General features: G+C 40.3%; 1 protein-coding gene across 2 annotated transcripts in view; it reads right to left on the reverse strand.

Moving 5' to 3' along the window:
• lamb2l (laminin, beta 2-like) overlaps window positions 1-19,425 on the reverse strand; it is a 65,789-nt gene that overhangs the window by 25,110 nt on the left and 21,254 nt on the right. For both annotated transcript variants that reach the window (XM_069189390.1, XM_069189391.1), the window contains 12 exons: window positions 13,028-13,197; window positions 9,221-9,356; window positions 8,697-8,770; window positions 7,669-7,857; window positions 7,514-7,577; window positions 6,261-6,463; window positions 5,961-6,081; window positions 5,035-5,223; window positions 4,236-4,415; window positions 3,199-3,311; window positions 2,740-2,819; window positions 2,181-2,337 (listed from right to left, as the gene is read on the reverse strand). In XM_069189390.1, coding sequence (XP_069045491.1) covers window positions 2,181-2,337; window positions 2,740-2,819; window positions 3,199-3,311; window positions 4,236-4,415; window positions 5,035-5,223; window positions 5,961-6,081; window positions 6,261-6,463; window positions 7,514-7,577; window positions 7,669-7,857; window positions 8,697-8,770; window positions 9,221-9,356; window positions 13,028-13,197 — 1,676 coding nt within the window. The remainder of the gene's footprint in view (window positions 1-2,180; window positions 2,338-2,739; window positions 2,820-3,198; window positions 3,312-4,235; window positions 4,416-5,034; window positions 5,224-5,960; window positions 6,082-6,260; window positions 6,464-7,513; window positions 7,578-7,668; window positions 7,858-8,696; window positions 8,771-9,220; window positions 9,357-13,027; window positions 13,198-19,425) is intronic.

A 19,425-nucleotide genomic window follows, 5' to 3' on the forward strand; every position in this document is an offset into this window, starting at 1 on the left:
TTTTAAAATACAGTTACTCCATTATACTAACAATTCCCCCAAATCTGTCAGTTTTATACATTGACAAAAAATAATTTAAAAATACACCTTCATAAGAAACGTGACATAATTTCAAGGTACAGTAAAACCTTGCTTTAATGGACTTCAGGTGGTTTTGTCGGCAGAAGGACTACTACTTGTTGCCTCTCCGTTTGTGAGTGTGATTTATCATCTTGCATCCATATGGATTTACTGTACCATGACAAGTATTGTATATTATGATGTCATGCTCTAAAAGTGTAAAGAAGTGAACAACCATGGCCTCAAACTTTGGTGAGAGAAAAAGTAAGAGTTAATCGATAAATTGCAGTCTGGAGTGTCCATGGCTGGTGCTTGTGAGGCCAAAAAGCAAGCAGTTTCAGGTTTTTTCAAGGTAATGGATAGGTTGCTGCAGTATAAACTGAAATATGATGGAGAAGCCACAGCCAAAAGGTTGTTTGTGCAAGAGAACACGGTAATGGGTCACGACACATCACTCAGTGAAGCTTTTTTAAAGTGGTAGGTACAGTTGGTTGTACAAAACTGGGTCAGGAAGAGGTAGTGACTAACCTGCCAAGCAACAGGAACAAGGTGGGGTGCAACCTGGGACATCAGTCCATCCCAGAGCATTCACAGACACAAACATGCACACTCATACCAAGACCGATTTGCCCAGAAGCCAATTAACCTACCAGTACAGTATGTCTTTGGACTGTGGGAGGAAGCCAGTGCACCCTGAGGAAACCCATGCAAACATGGAGAGAAAATACAAACTCAACACAGACAGCACCCCTAGGTCCAGAGGTGAACCCAGGTCCCCACTGCACCACCGTGCCGCCCACTGAAATTTCAAAGGCAGTGATGGATTTAGTGATTTTGTGAATGTCACGGTACAGTGAATTTTTATTCACCAATGGTGAAGCTTTGAGTGTACCCACTGAAGAGACACAACCGCTCCATAAGAAACTGAATCATATTACACCAATTGTATCATGCCGACAAGCTGGGTTGTCGTCAAAACAGTGTATTGTTTTATAATGCATTGTAATATACAACATTATAGTATTTGTATAAACATATTCATTAAGCATATATACAGTATACATGAAAAGGAAAGAGACGAAACACAACATTTCAGCTGTCAGGTCACTTGCAGAAGGCTCCACAACTGATATGTGTTTCTTTTCTTCTTTTTCAGCATGGAATAAATCTTTACTTGTTTTTTTGTAGCTTGCACATGCTGAGGCAGCTACCTTTTTGAACTTATACAGTATATATAATTGCTTTCTCATGATTGTTTTTTGTGCGCGAAATATCTCATTGGTAGAGATATTCATCTCATCTTTTTTCGTCTATCAAAATTAAATAAACCATCTTTATGGAAAATATCACACAGCAATGTTTAATTTTAAATTAATTTTATGATGTTATGTAATTGTTTTAATTGATTTTCTGACACATTCACTAACTTCAAATCAGTAACCTAAAGCCACTGAACGCATTTTGAATTTCAGGTATGTTCAGGTAAAAGGTTTGCTGTTGTTCCCCTTTACTCAGGCCTCAAAAAGAATTGTAAGACTTCAACTGCAAACTGCACTGATCTCTCAGGCTGTTATTAGGAATACCTGCAGCTCCGTGTTTGAAGGCCTCCTTTATCAACAAGAAATGTCATATCGGCAAATACTTTTTTGTTTAGGCTTGTACACATAACACAAAGATTCGAAAGACAAATGCGAGCATTGTTCTGGCCTGGATTATGCAGTGGTTTGCTTGATCCCACCAGTGATAGGATTGCAATATATGTGAATGGATCCGTATAAACGGAGCTGGCCGTGTTTGTGTATATCATGGTGGAATGCATAAGGATATGGGCACAGGCCCACACAGAGCACCAATCGCTGCCGATGCACTGGATACTATTCACTCATACAGACACAACCTGCTCAAATATCATATTTCTCGGCTCTCATCACTTCATTAACCCTTATCTTACAGCAGCGCTACTTTCATTTTATCTGGCACACTGAAACTCAACAGTAATCCCCAAGAGCATAACTATAATTTCAGACAGACATAAAAAGCACAGTGCAGAGCCTCTTCTCCATTGCAAGAAAATACATATGCAGTACAGAAAGAGAATGACAGTGTCTCAGGGTACTTACAGGAAGCTTGGAATCATCAGGAGAGTGTGGAACAGCGTCCTCTGCTTCGTAGGTATAAAAATCCAGAGGGGCGCAGAAATAGCCTGGCTGGACATCTGCACACTGTCGGCCAATGATGTGTGGGCGACAGTCACACTGTCCATTCTCCATCAGGCACCTGATGTCCGAACACACAGGAAAGGTGAAGAGGTAGATGTTCGTCAAGGACAACACAGCTTGCTTATCTTTTCCCAGCTTGGTCAAGAGGAGGTCCAGTGGCCGCTACACTGTATTCTCAGCTGTTCAAACTCAGGAAAACGACTTCTACGAAGCTCCTATTGAGCTTTAGTGCCTGTTATTTCAATGACGTTAGCTTACAAACCTCCTTTTAAGAGACTATTTTTTTCAAAGCTGTATTAACCTACGGTGTAGGTTTCATCCGAGAAGCCAAATTCAATCAGTAGTTATCATCATCATGACAAATTGACTTTTACCATGGGATATTGTTTTCTAACAATGCACTGCTACAGTATATTTGCTCAGCTTTGTCTGGTCATTAATTATATGCGACATACTGTACCTGTTATTGTAGGCTCCTCCAAAATCACAGTCACAAGCCCTGCAGCCTGCAATGTCGTTACTGAGGCCCCAGTATTCTGGCTAAAAGATTACAAAGCAGATGATGACTGTTCTGTACCTCTACATCTCAATCTGTACATAACTCACTCTGAAGCCAGACTTTACAAGCTAAAGGATAAAATTAGTTCCTGGAGTGAATAGAGCACTCTTTTAGATGCTTGTATCCTGACTGTACCTACAGTATATGACTATACCTATAATTGTCCTTTTAAGTGGACATATGAAATCTGTGTGGACACAGAGGCCTGTCCCGCTGGACTGAATCAGAATCAGAATCACTGAGTTGGCATATCCTGGGCTTACTGTCAATCCATGTCAACATAATGTGAAGGATAACACAGCTGGTTCCCATTAACCTGAAACTTATCAAGTACTGTATATAACTACATATAGAGCTTACCAGACACTGGTTGCAGTAGCGGCCTGTGACATACCGCTTACATGAACAGTCACCACTGATCTGGTCGCACGGGGCTCCTCCCATTATAATTCCACGAGGGTCACAGTTGCATGCTGGGAATATATATGAAGCACACAAAATTACCTTCAGAACTTCTGTACAGGAGTGTTACAATGCTATACTCAATTCCACAAATCAAGTGGGACGCTGGAGGGTTTACACTTTCAATTTGTTGTAGTTATAACTATGACAGCATTACCTGAGAACAATTCAGAAACTTGATGCAACTCAGAGTTCTTCTGAAACAACAAGCATGCTTTCTAGCCGTTTTGGTCTGCCATTATCGAAAACAAAAACCACTTAAAAGGGAAGTGCAAAGCTATTTTTATAGTTCACGGTTAGAAAGAATCAGCATTAATGAGAGCATTTCAAACCACAACTTAAGTAAAACACAGTACACAGTAAAACCTCACAAAATTTATATCACAAAATAGACTAAATTTCCAGGTATGTGCAATGCCATACTCTCAGTTCAGAACAAGGCAAAAAAACTTCCGGTGATGTGAACCGACCGTATTACATTGTAAAGAAGCAGGTGTTTGAATCCATCTCTATTAATCCAATATTGCTCTTGATTTTTTGTAGACAGTTTTGCGAACAAATGCTGCTTACTTGTTCTGCATGCAGATCACCTTGTAACATTTCTGCGGCACAACTGCATCTGCTGCACAACCTGCACTTATTCGCACTTGCATCACATTAGGCATCACAGTGACTAGTGAGCAGGAAGGGCAGCATCTCATCGCAATTTGTTGGAAATCAAATGCGAGTTTGCAACAACATGACTTACAGCACTTTCACAAAATTTAATATCGTGCTCACTTTGCCTAGGAATAATTGCATGTTATAATCACAATATTATTTTCATTTCTTGAGTGGTTTGTTTGTTTTTTTTTAAATCCAACAGCGGCGTGCGTTCCTTCGCTAATGAGCTCAGTCTCAAACAGGCTTGTCTCAGGGCCCTGTCCCTCACTCACGCTGGCACCCCAGGGGGTCATTCTGGCTGAGCCCGTAGAAGCCCTCCTTGCAGCAGTCGCAGCGGGTGCCCTTGACGTTCTGCTTGCAGCGGCACTGGCCAGCAATCATCCCGATGTCCAGGTCCGTGAGGCTGTCACACACCCCGCCGTCCAGGGAGCCCACAGGGTCACAGTCGCACGCTGCCGAGGGGAGAGAGTCGTCAAGCAACACACAAGTCAGTGACGGCTGATTACAAAGTGGACACAGCTGAAAGATCTGTGACGCAGAAAGCTGCTACTTGTCTCTGATAAAAATAAATACCTTGCGTGGCTGCATGTAGAGTGTCTTAAAAGCAATGGGAGGGCTAACACTGAGCACATTTTAATTTACCCTGGCATCCTGGCCAAATTTCCCATGGGCCCTTACCAAGCACGACCGCATAATAATCCCCATCTATGAACTGGCTTCATCATTCTGTTCTCCTCCCCATTGAAAGCTGGTGTGTGGTGAGCGTTCTGGCGCACTATGGCTGCCGTCGCATCACCCAGGTGGGGCTGCACATTGGTTGTGGTGGACGGCATCCCCATTAGCTGTAAAGCGTGTTGAGTGGAGTGTCCAGAAAAGCGCTATATAAGTGTTAGCAATTATTATTATTATCCAGAAAAGCAGCAAAAAAAGACTCCTTTTCCTGAGAAGCTAAGTTTACCTTTTGAAAACTGGGCTCCCCTGCCAGTTACTTTATTTTATGTAGATTAGTAGTGCGTTGTTCAGTTCTATAGCTACAGAACGCTTGCTGTTTTCACAAGGGCCAGCACTCACGTATGCAGACAGCTGGGTCTCTGATGTCTCTCAGGGGGTCCTGGTAGTAGAAGGGTTTGCACATCTCGCAGTTGCGGCCCATGGTGCTGTGGAGGCAGTCGTCACAAACGCCTCCGCTCACATTCCCTGTGGCCTGGTACACCGCCATGTCAAAGTGACAACGGCTGGAGTGACCGTTGCAGTTGCATTCTGGGAACAGAACAACAACGATTAAAATTTAGAGGAAGGCTACCATAATCAGGAATCTTTGTTTTAGAATACACAGGCTGATATGGAGGGCTATCCAATGATGTACATTTTCATGTCTGCATTATTGTGCTCTTCCTTCACTTAAAGTATGAAGTCTGAAGTAAAGAAACTACTTCTCTTACTAAAGGTACTGTATTGTGTCAAGTGTACTGCTGTATGCAGCTTTGTGCCACAGCCTCAGACCATAAGAACATTTAAGGGATAACCTAAAGGGTGGATTAATTTAGGTATTTTTTTATGTACCCTGATACTATATCTACTCTGCGATAGTTCTGTGGAATTCATTTTTACATCATTATTTGAAAACTCAACTAACGGTTAGTAAGATAAATCTTCACGAATATAAATAAAATCTTGCAGGTGTAAAAAAATAAATGTTATAGTTTGCATCACATCTGAATGCTTAAGCTAAACTGTATCAGCCTTAATTTACTGAATTTTATTTATTTGGTAATTGAAGTCATCCTTGCAAACATAGACAATCTCATAAAAACCACAATAATATGAGTAACTTATTTTTTTTTTATTTTCAGAGTGGATCCTGCCTTGTGCCCATTGCCTGCCGGGATAGCCACCACCTCCCCCGCGGCCCTGTTCCCTGATGGGCAATCATCGGCTGACACCTGGGAACACTTGCGAATCTCCAGGCCTCGTGGGCACTCTTCCCTGCGTCTCACCTCTGCAGGTGTGTGGGTTGTCTGCCTCAGCCGGACTCCAGGGAAGATCGTTGTAGAAGTCTTTACACTGCTCGCAGTTTAAACCCTCGGTGTTGTGCTTGCAGACACATCTGCCATGAATCTGCAAAAACACCGAAAGTGGCTTAGCTGGCTGTTTAAGAAAAGATCATGTCACACCTTCAATGTCATTGTTCATTCTTCTTCACTTCAACAGAACTCCCCCCCCGTTCACTTTGTGTGCCACTTAGGATGCTGTAGTTTTAAAATACTGAGAGATGGGCCAGAGGAATGTTTACCCACCATTCCTGGCACCGTGGCAGTGATCCCAGCGATGGGGGCACACTCTGAGGCATGGCCATAGCAGAAGCAGCTGCCACGCACCACCAGCTCATAGAGGGCATAATAATACTTCTGCAGCACCTCCGTGCGCCTGTCCAGGAGGTTGTCCCCCAGTGTGTGCAGTTTGGTGAAGTTGATCCGCAGGTTGGTTATCCGAAGGAGCTCTGAAAAGGCAGAAGGGTAGGAGGGCACTGCAAACTGGGGCTAATATAGTATTAGACAATTTTACCTCCCATATACCCATCAATGGAGGTGTGCTTAATATGCATTGTACCACCCACCAACTAAGAACTGCGTGTTTCTCTGTCGACATGGCACAGAATTAGTTAATCTAATTGGGTTAACTGGTATTTTCCATCAGTCTTCTGACTCCAACTGCAGCCCAGCTGTGCTGGAGAGTTTAGGAAATAAGCCATTCATCCACAGAATTAATACTCTGCAGATATTTATGGTTTCATGTTAAGACTTGTTCTTGATGTTTACGTCTGGGTTATGTGTCTCCAAAAGATTTCTTAACAAAAGATGTTATAGATACAGGCAGGATACTTGCAGATCTAACTAGATCAGTCCCCTGAACTGGATTGCAAGCCTTGCACGTGACCCATACATTGCAAAATTGTAAGCATATTTATCTACCTATTCTGTGATCATTTTGAGTGCTTTATTCACAAAGCCCTATGACCATTACTTGCCTGGCTCACACATTGCTAATTCCACTATTCAGCAAATCTATAAATTAAGCTCAAATAAGACAAATAAGTTCCTTCACAATGTAAAATATCTTGGCATGAACATAACTATTAAGTTATCGTTTATATTTGTTCAAGGCAGAATGGTGGTTCGGTCTTTAGCACTGCTTCCATGTAGCTCTACCTCAACTCCTGAAGTACTGTCTGCGTGGAATTCGTATGAACCTCCTCCATTTCTTCTGCGTACTTAGGCTTCCACTCACAGCTCAGAGACATGCCCAAGGACATGCTGGTAAGTTAATTGGCTTCTGGAAAAACTGGCTCTGGCATGAGTCTGCGAGCATTTGTGTCCGTGTGTGTGCCCTGTGATGAACTAGTGTCCTGTCCAAGGTATATCCTGCCTTGCATCCAATGTTTGCCAGGATAGGCTCCAGCTCCTCCTGCGACCCCGGTTCTAGATAAAGCAGTTAGAAGTTGGATGGATAGACGGGTTCAGCTAAGATCTGTATTAGGGGTTTCCCTTACCTTGAATCTCCAGGCTGTAGGGGTCTTTGACGTCAATGGCAGGGTCGAGTACTTTATAAATGACCTGTGGTGGGAGAGAGAGAAAGACTTTAGAAAGCTCCGTGTGCGTCTCATGGCCACAGGGAGGGAGCGGAACTCCGGAGGTGCTCTCTCACCTCCCCCAGCGTGGAGGGCTCGATATCGGAGTAGCGCTCCTCGCAGATGACATCATCGATGAGCTGCAGGGGTCTCGCCGGGACACGGGGGAACATTTTGGTGCAGTTGTAGGAGAAGAAGCGGTACGGTTTCCACGTGCGCCCGAAATCCGCCGACCGCTCAATCAGCATGGCCGCTGGGCGGAATGTCTGGAGAGCATCAAACAACAGGAATGATTCACAAGCCCTTTCAATAATGGTTCATTTAAATGTTGCTGCATAATAGCTTTATAATCTCTTCAATACTTCAACACAAGATGTTACAAGTCAGCAGCCATGTCACCCTGCAACTCACAACTAGCAGCTCAGCAGGTGTGAGCCTGGTCAGTAACTGGACGGGAGACTCCTGGGAAAAACTAAGGCTGCTGCTGAAAGAGGTATTACAGGGGGCAGTATGTGGAGCTTACCCTGCTGTCTGTGTGGGTCCTAATGTCCCAGTATAGTGACGGGGACACTATAATGTAAAAAATGTAAAAAGGCGCTTCAGATGTGACGTAAAACTGGGGTCCTGACTCTCTGTTGTCAGTAAAATTCCTATGGTGTTTCTTGAAAAGTGTAGGGGTGTTACCCCGGCATCCTGGCCAAATTTCCCATTGGCCTTTACCAATCATGGCCTCCTAATAATCCCCATCTATAAATTGGCTACATCACTCTGTTCTCCTCCCCACTGATAATTGATGTGTGGAGAGAGGACTGGCACACTATGACTGCCGTCACATCATCCAGGTGGGGGCTACACATTGATGGTGGTGGAGGGGAGTCCCCATTACCTGTAAAGCTCTTTGAGCTGAATGTCCAGAAAACCACTTTATAAGTGTAAGGAGTTAATATCAAAGAAGAAAGATTCACAAAATTCACAGTGTGACTTGTTTCCTTAACGAGGCCCCTGCAGATAAGGTAACAGACTTCTGCTCCTGTATGTCCCATTAACTTCCCCAGAGCTACAAGATTTAGCTTTCTCCTCAAGTGGGGGTTTTCACGATCTGTACCTTAAACTTCATTATGAGGTGCGTGAAGTGAAACTCTGCTTCCAAGTTCAATCGGATGCTGACATTCTCTTCTCCTGGAAGACAGGACAAGTTAAATCTTCAGCAACTCTGATTACAAAAGGAAATGGTGTTAACCTTATTTAAATCCATTTTTATGGCTTATTTAAATCGAAATGGCTATGGTATTCACATTCCACATGTAATGTCAATATTTTAAAAACCTGCTGTAAATTTGTATAGAAAAAAAATGACTCCCAGGAAATTCAGTATCTAAAAGCATTTAACATAAAGCTTTATCAAACATTGTGTCTTCTGCACATTGATCCTCATTTTTCATTTGTGTCACGAGCTGATGACTTTCAATAGGTACATAAGCACTGCAATTACATTACAATCAACTGCTGCTGCAGCATTGCATAGAGTCACAAATAACATCAGAGACCTCAGCCTCAGTACCTCCACTATATTGTATTTTGACACTGCTGATTAGGGGGTCATTCCTTGGAAACAGTTTAAGCACTCACCATTTGCTGACTGCCACCAGGTAAGATCCCCATTCTGGTCCTGTAGGTAGATGACGTTGCTCACATGATGGCTGTTCCTGTGCCAGATGGGGTCGTATGGCCTTTGGGAGTCACACAGGAAACACTTGTCTGATTCCTAAGTGAAGGTGAAATCCACATCAGTTGATACAGAATTCTGAGGTCAAACTAGGCGGATCTGTCTATTGTCTTGACTCACTTCACCATATACTTTTGTTATGATCAAATACAGATTCATTGAATTAAGTCAATGTAGTGAGTTTTCTCTATAAATCCATGTCTTTGAAGCATCACGGATCCTTGGCAGAGATTAAAAACAATTAAAGCTGGTCCAGTGATTACAGCATTACTTTCCATTTAAACACGGACACCTAAATATAAGAATTGGGTCTATGTAGTTTAAGAATAAAGAGACATGATATAAAAATAAAAGAGTAGTTATTAAATTAGGTCATTCCTAAATCAGCTTTAACAACAGAGATTAACATTGTGGAATCGAACCATGAGTCTAGAATAAGCATTTCTTAAAAGCTGTAGTTTTATTTCTGTGTATCATGAACAAATTAGACTGGGTTAATTCACCATGTAAATGGAATTGCACAAGGTTTGGGAAAACTCCAAAAAGGCCATGGAAAACACATTGTAGCCAACAAATAAGAGTTTGTGGAAGCTATAAATGCAGGACTTCACCTTCTGATCCCAGAACCTACAGTTTCGGGTGATATCAGAACTGATCTTGGTATGATCTTAATCATTGTATTGCTTTCAATTTTAAGTGTTTCTTCAGTAGAAAAAATTGAAAAGGGGAAACAGTTTGATGATACCCTTCATCAACATTCCTGTTTCCCTGTGGATTGTGTTAGTGGTGATGGTGGGGTTAATTGTAACCCTGACAGCTCTTATATCCTTCATCTGTTGTAGAATCAATGACAACTACATGGAAATGACAGATATCTTTGTGGAGATAGAAGTCTGCCAAGAACCTACCTAATGCACCTTTCAGGAAACTGATCAAGGAGTTTATTTTATCTGTCCAGATTGCAGCATCAATGTAGGAAGAAAAACAATCTAATATCTTGCATCTTGAAGAAACTCTAGGATGCAGTCTAAGAGGTCAAGAGTTAACTTGGACACATAGCCTGTGCCAGCCAGAGGGAGCTCAGCCCTACAGATTACTGGGAAAATCACAGGAGGTCGGAACAGAAAAAAATGCCAAGCATTTGAGAAACTTTGCTGTCATGTGAAAGACGTCTCCCATAGCAACCCAGTTCAAAGAGTTCAAGGCAGAAATCAACAGAGATTTGAAGTTTAAACGTTGTGCTCTGCTTCAAAAGCCTCTCACGTCCTCTCTTACTGCTCTACCTCAATAGACTGCCATCATTTCATAATGCAAGCTCACTTTGAGAGAGTGTCTTAGTTTCTAACACATTTATAACAGTTTCTTCCAATCTTCTTTCACAAAATGTACCTATAATTGAAAATTATTAATCCTGTACATATAAAGCAGCACAGTAAGAGTGAGTTAAAGCACATGTTCTTTAAGAGATACAATAATTTATTAAGTTTATATTGTTTGCTTGTATCTCTAATGTGGAATTAAAACCCATATCCTTTACCAGTCCACAAATAACAAGATCATAATCTCAGTTCACAATACAGCACCAAGCTTTATTACAAATTCCTCAAAGTTACCACTTTAGATCAGTAGTGATTACAGATTTAGTTCCAGCCCATAAACTGGGTTAAGAATTTGACAAAACTAAGAAAGACCCCTCTTTGTATTATTTTAACTGAAGCAGTCAACAAAAAGATTACTAAAGTTTAGCTGCATAAAGCGATTTAGTAGGTTACTTGGAGTAACTTTAGAAGCAGGGCAGGACAAAAACTGTGGAAAACATTGCAAACAATAACAACCTGGAAAACCAGTCAAATGGAGCATTGAGGAAACAAAAAAAGAGGATTAAAGCTTGTTTTAAAAAAGAAAGCAGATATTTATCTGCTAGATTCTCCTCTATCAGAAACATAAAAAGGTTTTGAAAGGTTGGTTAGCCTTGACTTACAACCATCTGTTGTTCCAATATAAAAAATCTGCCATCATACATGAACAACACAGGTGTATAGAGCAATTTACCCTACATTTGACTAATTGCAAGATCTTTTTGAAGGCTGCAGATGAGATGCCAGGACAGAGAAACAAAATCCCACTTCCTTCAGAAGCAAAATTCTAAAAGAGCCAAAAGCCAAACAGCATTACAGCAAACTAGTGCTGCTGTCTACCTCTCTCTCAGCTTTTTAGGTGGCCAGAACAGTGATTTTCTGCTCCCTTAAAGTAAAACAAGCATACATTCATATACTGTAAATACAAATAAAATACAAAAGAGCTCCACGTTGGATGTTCAATGCATACAGTATGTTCATTTAAAAAAGTTGGTTGGTGGAACAAAAACAAAGAGAGCATCTTGGTAGAGTTTTGTTCTGAACTTTTTGAAAAGTCTAATTTTTTTACACTTAAGAATGAAAGATTAAATATCCAAGAGATTAAAAATAAAAATGTTTTTTTATCCTATATAGTATGAGGATCTGGAAGGCAGGACCACTGTGAAAGAAGCATTGATTTAAATTGATTTAAAGTTTTAGCACACAATCCTCAGTCACTTGTGGGGGTGACGGATATCAAGCATCTACAGAGCCTTAACATACTGAGGAAGAAAAGCAAACAGCAAGGACAGCACCTGGTAATGTCACATATAGGACTAAAACACACAGAAATGGACGCTTCAGATTCAGGTTTTCTCAATGCAAATTTTTCACAGCCCCTCCTATGTGGCAAAAGAAAGGAAACTATTAGAGGAATGAATGCAGCTCTTTATATTAAAGTCTTTGCTGTTTGCTCTGAGGAGGCACAAAACATTACAGCAAGCTACAATGGCAATCACGAGAAATTCTTAAGGTTAAACTAGAAATGCACAATTGCATGGACCATTTCAGGTCAAACACAGAAAGACAATGAGATCTGAATGAAACAACTACAGTAAAGTAACTACAGTCGATGCTATATGAGGCTATAGTGAAACACAGAAAAGGGAACTGATAACTTGATATCTCCTTTTGTGCCATTGTAGGAATCCATCATCATCATTTTGTGGTAGATTCTACAATAATGTTAAACCCTGATGATGTTGATGATGCCTTATTCAACTTTTATGGTAGCTTTCAGTATTATTAGTCTGTGGTCCAAGGCTGTATTCCATTCGGTCACAGTAACTTGGACTAAGTTATCAGCCACAAGCTGTTTTGATGAAACATGCAGTACCTACATACTGTAGTTCTCAGAGATAGGAGCTTTACAGCTCTCTGCTTCAGAACCATATTCCCCCCCATAATTTGTGTTGTCTAGGGTGTCAGGTGCACAGTATGCCTGCCTTTCTGAAAGAAAAACTGTAATGATAATACAGTGCATATCATCCAAACCTCCAAACCGTGAGAATCCAAGATAAAATAACAACAACAAAGACAAATTTATCTCCAGTAACCTGAAGCAGGCTGCAACTAAGTATTGACATTGAAAGCCAACCCTTTGAAAGACCAAAAACCTAGCATTCTTCCTTGTTGATGAGGATGAGAAGAGTGTTAGGGAGCACATAGAGAAAAGACTAACAAAATTTCACCCTTCCATCAGATCTGTTGGATTTTTCCCATTTTGTCTGAACTTCCTTCTGATGCCTCCTATCAGTCATAGGCACCAGTGCTGTGTGTACCCCAGGCTCTGAACAACAGCGATGCTCTAACCTGCAGGTGGCTGACGATGCAATAGTGCTCTGGGCTCTGCAGGCCACAGGTGGAGGTTGTTGTCAGGTCTCTAGCTCGGCCAATGAGCAGGTTACCGGTTGCTGGGTAACAGCTTCCCTCTGTACAGCCATGAGGCACAGATGGCAGTTCCTGAGCCACGACACTGAGAACTGCAAAAGAAAGAAGAGGTCAAAGGTTGTTCACATATGGCGATAGGCTTCCTTAAAAAACAAAATAGGTACTAATTCACTCACTTGTAAGTCTCTATTTCCATTTCACAAGCTTATTTTTCAGTGAAAACATTCAATATTTATTTTACATATACTGTATACAGGGTTCCCAGGAACAGAATTAACACATTTATTCTTGGTGTCTTGTAGGTTTAGAATTTTGAACTGTGGCACAGCCAAGCATAGACACTAAAAATCTGAAGCTCTCTTTCGTGACAGGACATTCTAATAAGGTCTTATAATAAAAGTTGTTTTTGAAACCTCTGAATTTTGAATTTGTAGTCATTAGCATTTGTAAACCAAAAACTTACAAGTACTGCTCTTTGAAAATGGCAGTTTCCTTTATAGTACTGTATTGTACAAAATATATTTAAGGAGGTTATTGTCTGTGAGTTGCTTGAAATAACTGTTAATGTTCATTATATACGATACAAAATAAATTTGGTCTGAAGCATGCAGGTGTCATGCAGCCTTTATTTCAATGAGATACTGTATATTACAAATCAGAATTTTGGAAGTTCCAAATAACATAAAGAAACTGGAGTATATGGTACCACTTTAACCTCTTCACATCAGTCACCTGAGTTACTACTGTACTGTATACTGTATATACAGTCATAACCATCATCTGCAGAATCACAAAAAGGAAGCATCCGACAAATATCCTTCCTAGTTCTACAGCTTTTCAATTACAGCTTTAATAGCATTATTAATGGAGAGACTGTTATTTTCACTATGGCGCCAGGATATGAGTAAGTCTGAGTGACAAAGAATGAGCAATATTGTTATCATACTCAGTTCTCCTCTTATAACATTTGCAGCTTTCAAAGTTTTGATCTGTAGCGTGTGTCCAGTGAGTACTCATCATCCCATTAATTTCTACTGAGCTACACTTTAATACCACTAAGAATCAAGAGCACAGATTTTATTTCCTGGCAATGCCTTTTAAGATTCATTGCCAGAGGGAATTTAGGGGCCTGGACAGGATGCTGACTTTCAACACTTTGCTTTGAAAATAAAGAAAGCTTCTGCTAAATATCGAAGACTGAGTTGACGTTCAGCTTAAAACCTGCTCGTAAAATAAGGCTGCTTTTACAGCACTTGGAAGAAGACTTAAACATACAGTATACTAAATTTAAAGGCAAGCCAAATAAAATTAATTTCACCAATGCAACTGTTCAATGTGGATACCATCAACTAGATTGACATGCTGTAGTTATGATATATCTTATCTGTAAAAAACAGAACACATTGTAAAAACATCATATCCGTAAAACAACTGTACACAATCTTTACTGCAGTCATAGTTAGGGACCACATGTGTGTACTCTTTTAACACCGCTCTTTCGTCTGTGGCTACTGTATATACATTCGTTTTAAAGGAGATACGACATACTGATTAAACAAAATAATGAATGACTTCATTCAGCATACATGTGCAACAGTTAGAATAACCACAAGTTAACTAATTAACTTCAGTTTGTGATTAGTTACAGTGTCACTGGCAATAAAAGAATTGTTGTCTGTTAATTAAAAAATGAACGTCCTACTTTCCTGTTTTTCATCTGTTCAGGGAATTTCTAAATGAAAAGCAGCTGTCAGAGCTAGCATTAGACAAAAATAACACTGGGATGACAGATCAAGATCAGTTTGTTGTTCATTGATGAACATGAACAACAGAGCACAAAAACACAGATGATTAAAGTTAAACACCCTTTCCCTTACAAATACAGGACTGCTTGGACTCCAGCTTGTACCATCCAAAATTAAAAAAATAATAAAAATGTTGTAACTTAACTTAGCAAGAACTTTTATTCCGGGTAGCTTTTTCTAAATTCAGTAACACTAATAGCTGCCCATAAGGAAATGATTTATTATTAACAAATCATTAACTATCCCCTTATGAAAAAATGCTTATACGCAAACCATAGACAAACAGCTGTAAATACAGTATCAACAAATGATTAAGAATTCACTTTGAAATACTGTATGAAACGGCCTACTGTAAAAGTAATATAAAAAATCACAAAATATCAAAAGAGGTGGGTTGTTGGAGTTCACTGCCAATAGATCGTTTCATCAAATGGTGGTCTGTAATATCTCTCTTTCCAGAAGGTTTAGATCAGAGGAAATGAAAGGGACATTATGCTGCAAAAAGCGGAAATGAGATCACTAATGGATCCCATCTCATCCATTTCAGCCAAAGAAGAAAATGACTAGGAGCTTAAGGTTAAGAGTGAAATCACCAGGAATGACAGGCAGCAGGGATAATCTACTGTAGATGGCAATATGATATCCAGAAAGAAAAATATCCCATAAACAGAAGAGGTAGTACAGGAGGCTGGTGTGCCAATAAGCACTGGTGCAGCTCTATCTTGATCAATGGATGAATCATTAAAGTCCATTAAGGTCAAGGACAAGAAAACATGACAAAAAATGACAACATGCAAATTGACCACAGAAAACTGTCAAAAGTGTGACACTTTACCCAGCACTACAGGGTACCCTGACTGCAGTTCAGAGAACAATGCCATTTAACATTTACTTTTTCTATGGCCTTTGACCTTTGTCTCCACAATCACAAAGACACCAAGAACATGACTACCATTTCTCAGTCACAAGGCTCACCTCACATGGAAACACCTGTTGACTTCCTTCCCATGATAGCATACTCTCTGGGGTTCCAGTACAGAAAGAGGGCAGCAAGATTTCGTGGGTCTTGTTCTGCTTAATCATTAACCCCCCCACCCCCAGGCTGAGCAGCCAGGCAAGAGCACTGGTTAGGGATGCCAATTTGAAACAGCTATAGAGTTCAATAGCTGAGATGGAAGAAAGTGACTTTGAGTCAGCAATATTTCGGTCTCTCCTCTGGCCTGTTTGGCAGAGTGGCAAGAAGCACACCACTACTGAAAACAAAACAGCAACAAAGCATTTCATTGATACCGCAAATGGTAGAAAGATTCTGTTGCTAGATGAGACTAAATTGGAGCTTTTGGTCTCAATGCAAAGTGTTAATCTGATGCAAACTCAGCATAGTGCATCACCAGTCAGCACCATCAATCCTGTCCAGCATGGCAGTGACAGCAATATGTTATGAGGCTGCTTCTTACCAATCCCACAAAAAGTTCTGTCTTTAAATCTGATAGGACATGAAGGAAATCTGTGGAAAGACTTGAAAATTGCTGCCTTTCAAGAGTCCCTAACCAACAGTGTCGCATCATCCAGGTGGATGCTGCACATTGATGGTGGTGGAGGGGAGTCCCCATTACCTGTAAAGCGCTTAGATTGGAGTGTCCAGAAAAGGGCTATATAAGTGTAAGCAATTATTATTAATTATTAAAAGCAAAAACTTCAAAGAAAGTGATTATTGTTTCCAAACTCTTGGATTTGCATTGAATGCACAGGGATATTAACAAATGAAGCCAATACTGACTGAGTATTCCTGACTCTTTGCCTAGTTAAGCCTGAAACCACGCTCATTGAAAACACCATCCAACATGAACATGAAATTTCCCATAACAGAGTACTTCTCAAAAATAGACTTTTATCATTAGTGATACTGTACATTCTGTTTGGTTCGGTGAGGTGGCTTCTGACTAATATCTTGATTCAGCGAAGTATATTTTCCACTCAGATCAGTGGAAGATTATGGAAAGTCTTTGAAGAAAGTCTTAACCTTAACCCTAACTTATGCCAAAACCCTAGCTATGATTAGGGTTAGGATTCCCACAAAATGCAGGCAGGGAGTGAATACATACGCAATCAATAATTTTTTGTGCTCAGCTGGAACATTTAAATTTTTATGAAAAATATTAACTTTTAAATATATGTCTAAATGATTTGGAATTCAACAAAATGGGACATCACTGGAAGAGGCTGAAAAGTTTTGCAGGGCACTGCAGTACAGTATATGACATTTTTCACCACAGAGGGTCCTTACACATTGATCTGTTCTTCCTTGTTTAAAGTTCTCTAGCAAATATGCGGCATAGTGGGGCTACTGTCACTCAACTGGGTCTCTACCAATGCCTAAATCTAAATTAAGACATGGGCCTTAGACACAAAGGACTCAATTACCAGTGAAGTGCTCACCAGGGACTTGAGACGTCTTATCTTTGTCTTATCTCTTAGTCCAATTAGGGCCTTAAGGATTGTGTTTGACTTTAAACACAGCAGTCCAGCATGAAGAGACTTATGAAATGGAATGAGTAACATCCTTAAAGCGCTGGTCAAATCTTATTTAAGAGATGTACACCACCACCTCAGACAGTGATGTGTCAAGTACAGAGCAGAAACTGGCACAGCGAGCAGTGACAAAAATACTATATTACAACAGAGATGTGAACTCAAAAACAAACGTTTGTCTTCCTAAACTAAAGAAGGAGTGTAAAAGAAACATGCCAGGAATCTTCTGCTTTTGTAACAGAGCAAAGTCATACATTAAACAAAGGAATCCAAGCAATATATTAAAACGTAGGTGGATGTTCACACTGAGTTACTCATATACTGTAATGTTTTCATAAATCCTGACCCCTGGAATGTAAGTTGTACAAAAGCCCTCCCTGAATAAACATGAGTTTTCAGAAACAAAAGCCAGAATGTGATTAACGCATTCCAATTCTTAGACAAAATTCAAACTCAAAAGCAAAGAAACCTTAGAGAAATGTATCTACTGTACTGCTATTATGTAGTTAATATCACATTAGAGCAGTAAGTAGCTCTAGCCCAGTATTACTTACTGTCACTTATCTTTTCCATACATGAATTACTGAAAAATAGTTATAGTTTATAGCTGAAACATTTGAGGCAGGTGTGAATGTTATAAATATATTTTCACTTAATATAGCTACTTTATATGGGCATTGGCAAAGGAATGTACTGTACATACCAGTTGTTACTGCTCTGCATACAGGTTATGGTGCATGAAATGGTTAATTTTAGCATTCAGCAGAAGCGTTTAAAGCTATTTGGAAAACAGTGCATGTGGACCCTTGTCTCTCCTTCCTGATAAGACACACCAGGGCCCTTGAGCTTTCCCATCCTTGGTTCGGTGTTCTGCATAGTGTTAAATAACCACCTCACTCTGTATATTCCCTTCATGTTCTGACTGGCGCAGAGAGGAAAGGTATGCCGGCCTCTCCTGATGGAATGCTCTTTCATAGCCTCTCATTGTTTGAAGGTTTTCTAAATTAAAAAGAAAAATGCAGAAATTTCCCCAGATGTAGTTAACTCCAGTTAACCGGCACAAATGTTTTGTGTACCTATTTTGCAATCCTACACTATGACACAAATGCGTTGGAATTGGGCAGTCACAGATAAAGCTCTATTTATGGTAAAAACTTTGGTCTAAGACACAAGATGAAACCTGTGGGCTCTGATCCAGGCTATATCTTGCACACAAGCCCAGCGGGCACTGGGAATGAGGGCACTGGGGTTGACTGGATGATTATCAGCTTCCTGTGCAGCGCTGACCTCTGCTCAGGTGTCTGCAGGGCTGTGATGAATCAGTGGAGAGCTGTAAGAAATGACAGCTGGGCTTGCTGGGAGCAGCCAAAATATAACTGATGGGGCAGGACAAGGGAATTGATTTTCTTATGCATGAAATGTCAGGATATACACATAAAGAGCCGTAACAATAATTCAAAACAGTCTACCCTCTGGAAAAACATCCCGCACTTTCCAGGCCAAAGAACTGTTCTTTTTATAAACATATAAATCTTTCAATCAAAAATAATAATAATAATAATAATATGCTCATTGTTCGTTCAGTTGGAATCCAGCTCATCAGGATCCACATTATTACATATTATTGTTAATATGCTATTATTGATAATATATGGAAGAATGAATAATGATAAATTGCCTCCTTTGGGGATGAGAAGGTTTTTTTAATTGAATATTAACAGTTTCTAGATTAAAAAGCAAATACGTGATGGCAGTAGAAAGAAGTGACTTTGTCACGTGTTCCATTTTTTTGTTCAAGTGGGAGAATCAAACACTGGGGTCGTGATGACTTGTGTCTGTTGCAGTGCAGGGGTATACAAATCACTCTGTTGTTTCTGTTTAGAGGAACAACAAAGATTTTGTGTTTGCAGTTCAAACTATTGTTCCCTGTCCAGCTGGTTGAGTGTAAAACTCGTAATCATTTGCGTCTTTTCTAAATCCAGA

The sequence above is a fragment of the Lepisosteus oculatus genome, chromosome 4 (assembly GCF_040954835.1).
Source record: "Lepisosteus oculatus isolate fLepOcu1 chromosome 4, fLepOcu1.hap2, whole genome shotgun sequence".
Lineage (NCBI taxonomy): Eukaryota > Metazoa > Chordata > Actinopteri > Semionotiformes > Lepisosteidae > Lepisosteus > Lepisosteus oculatus.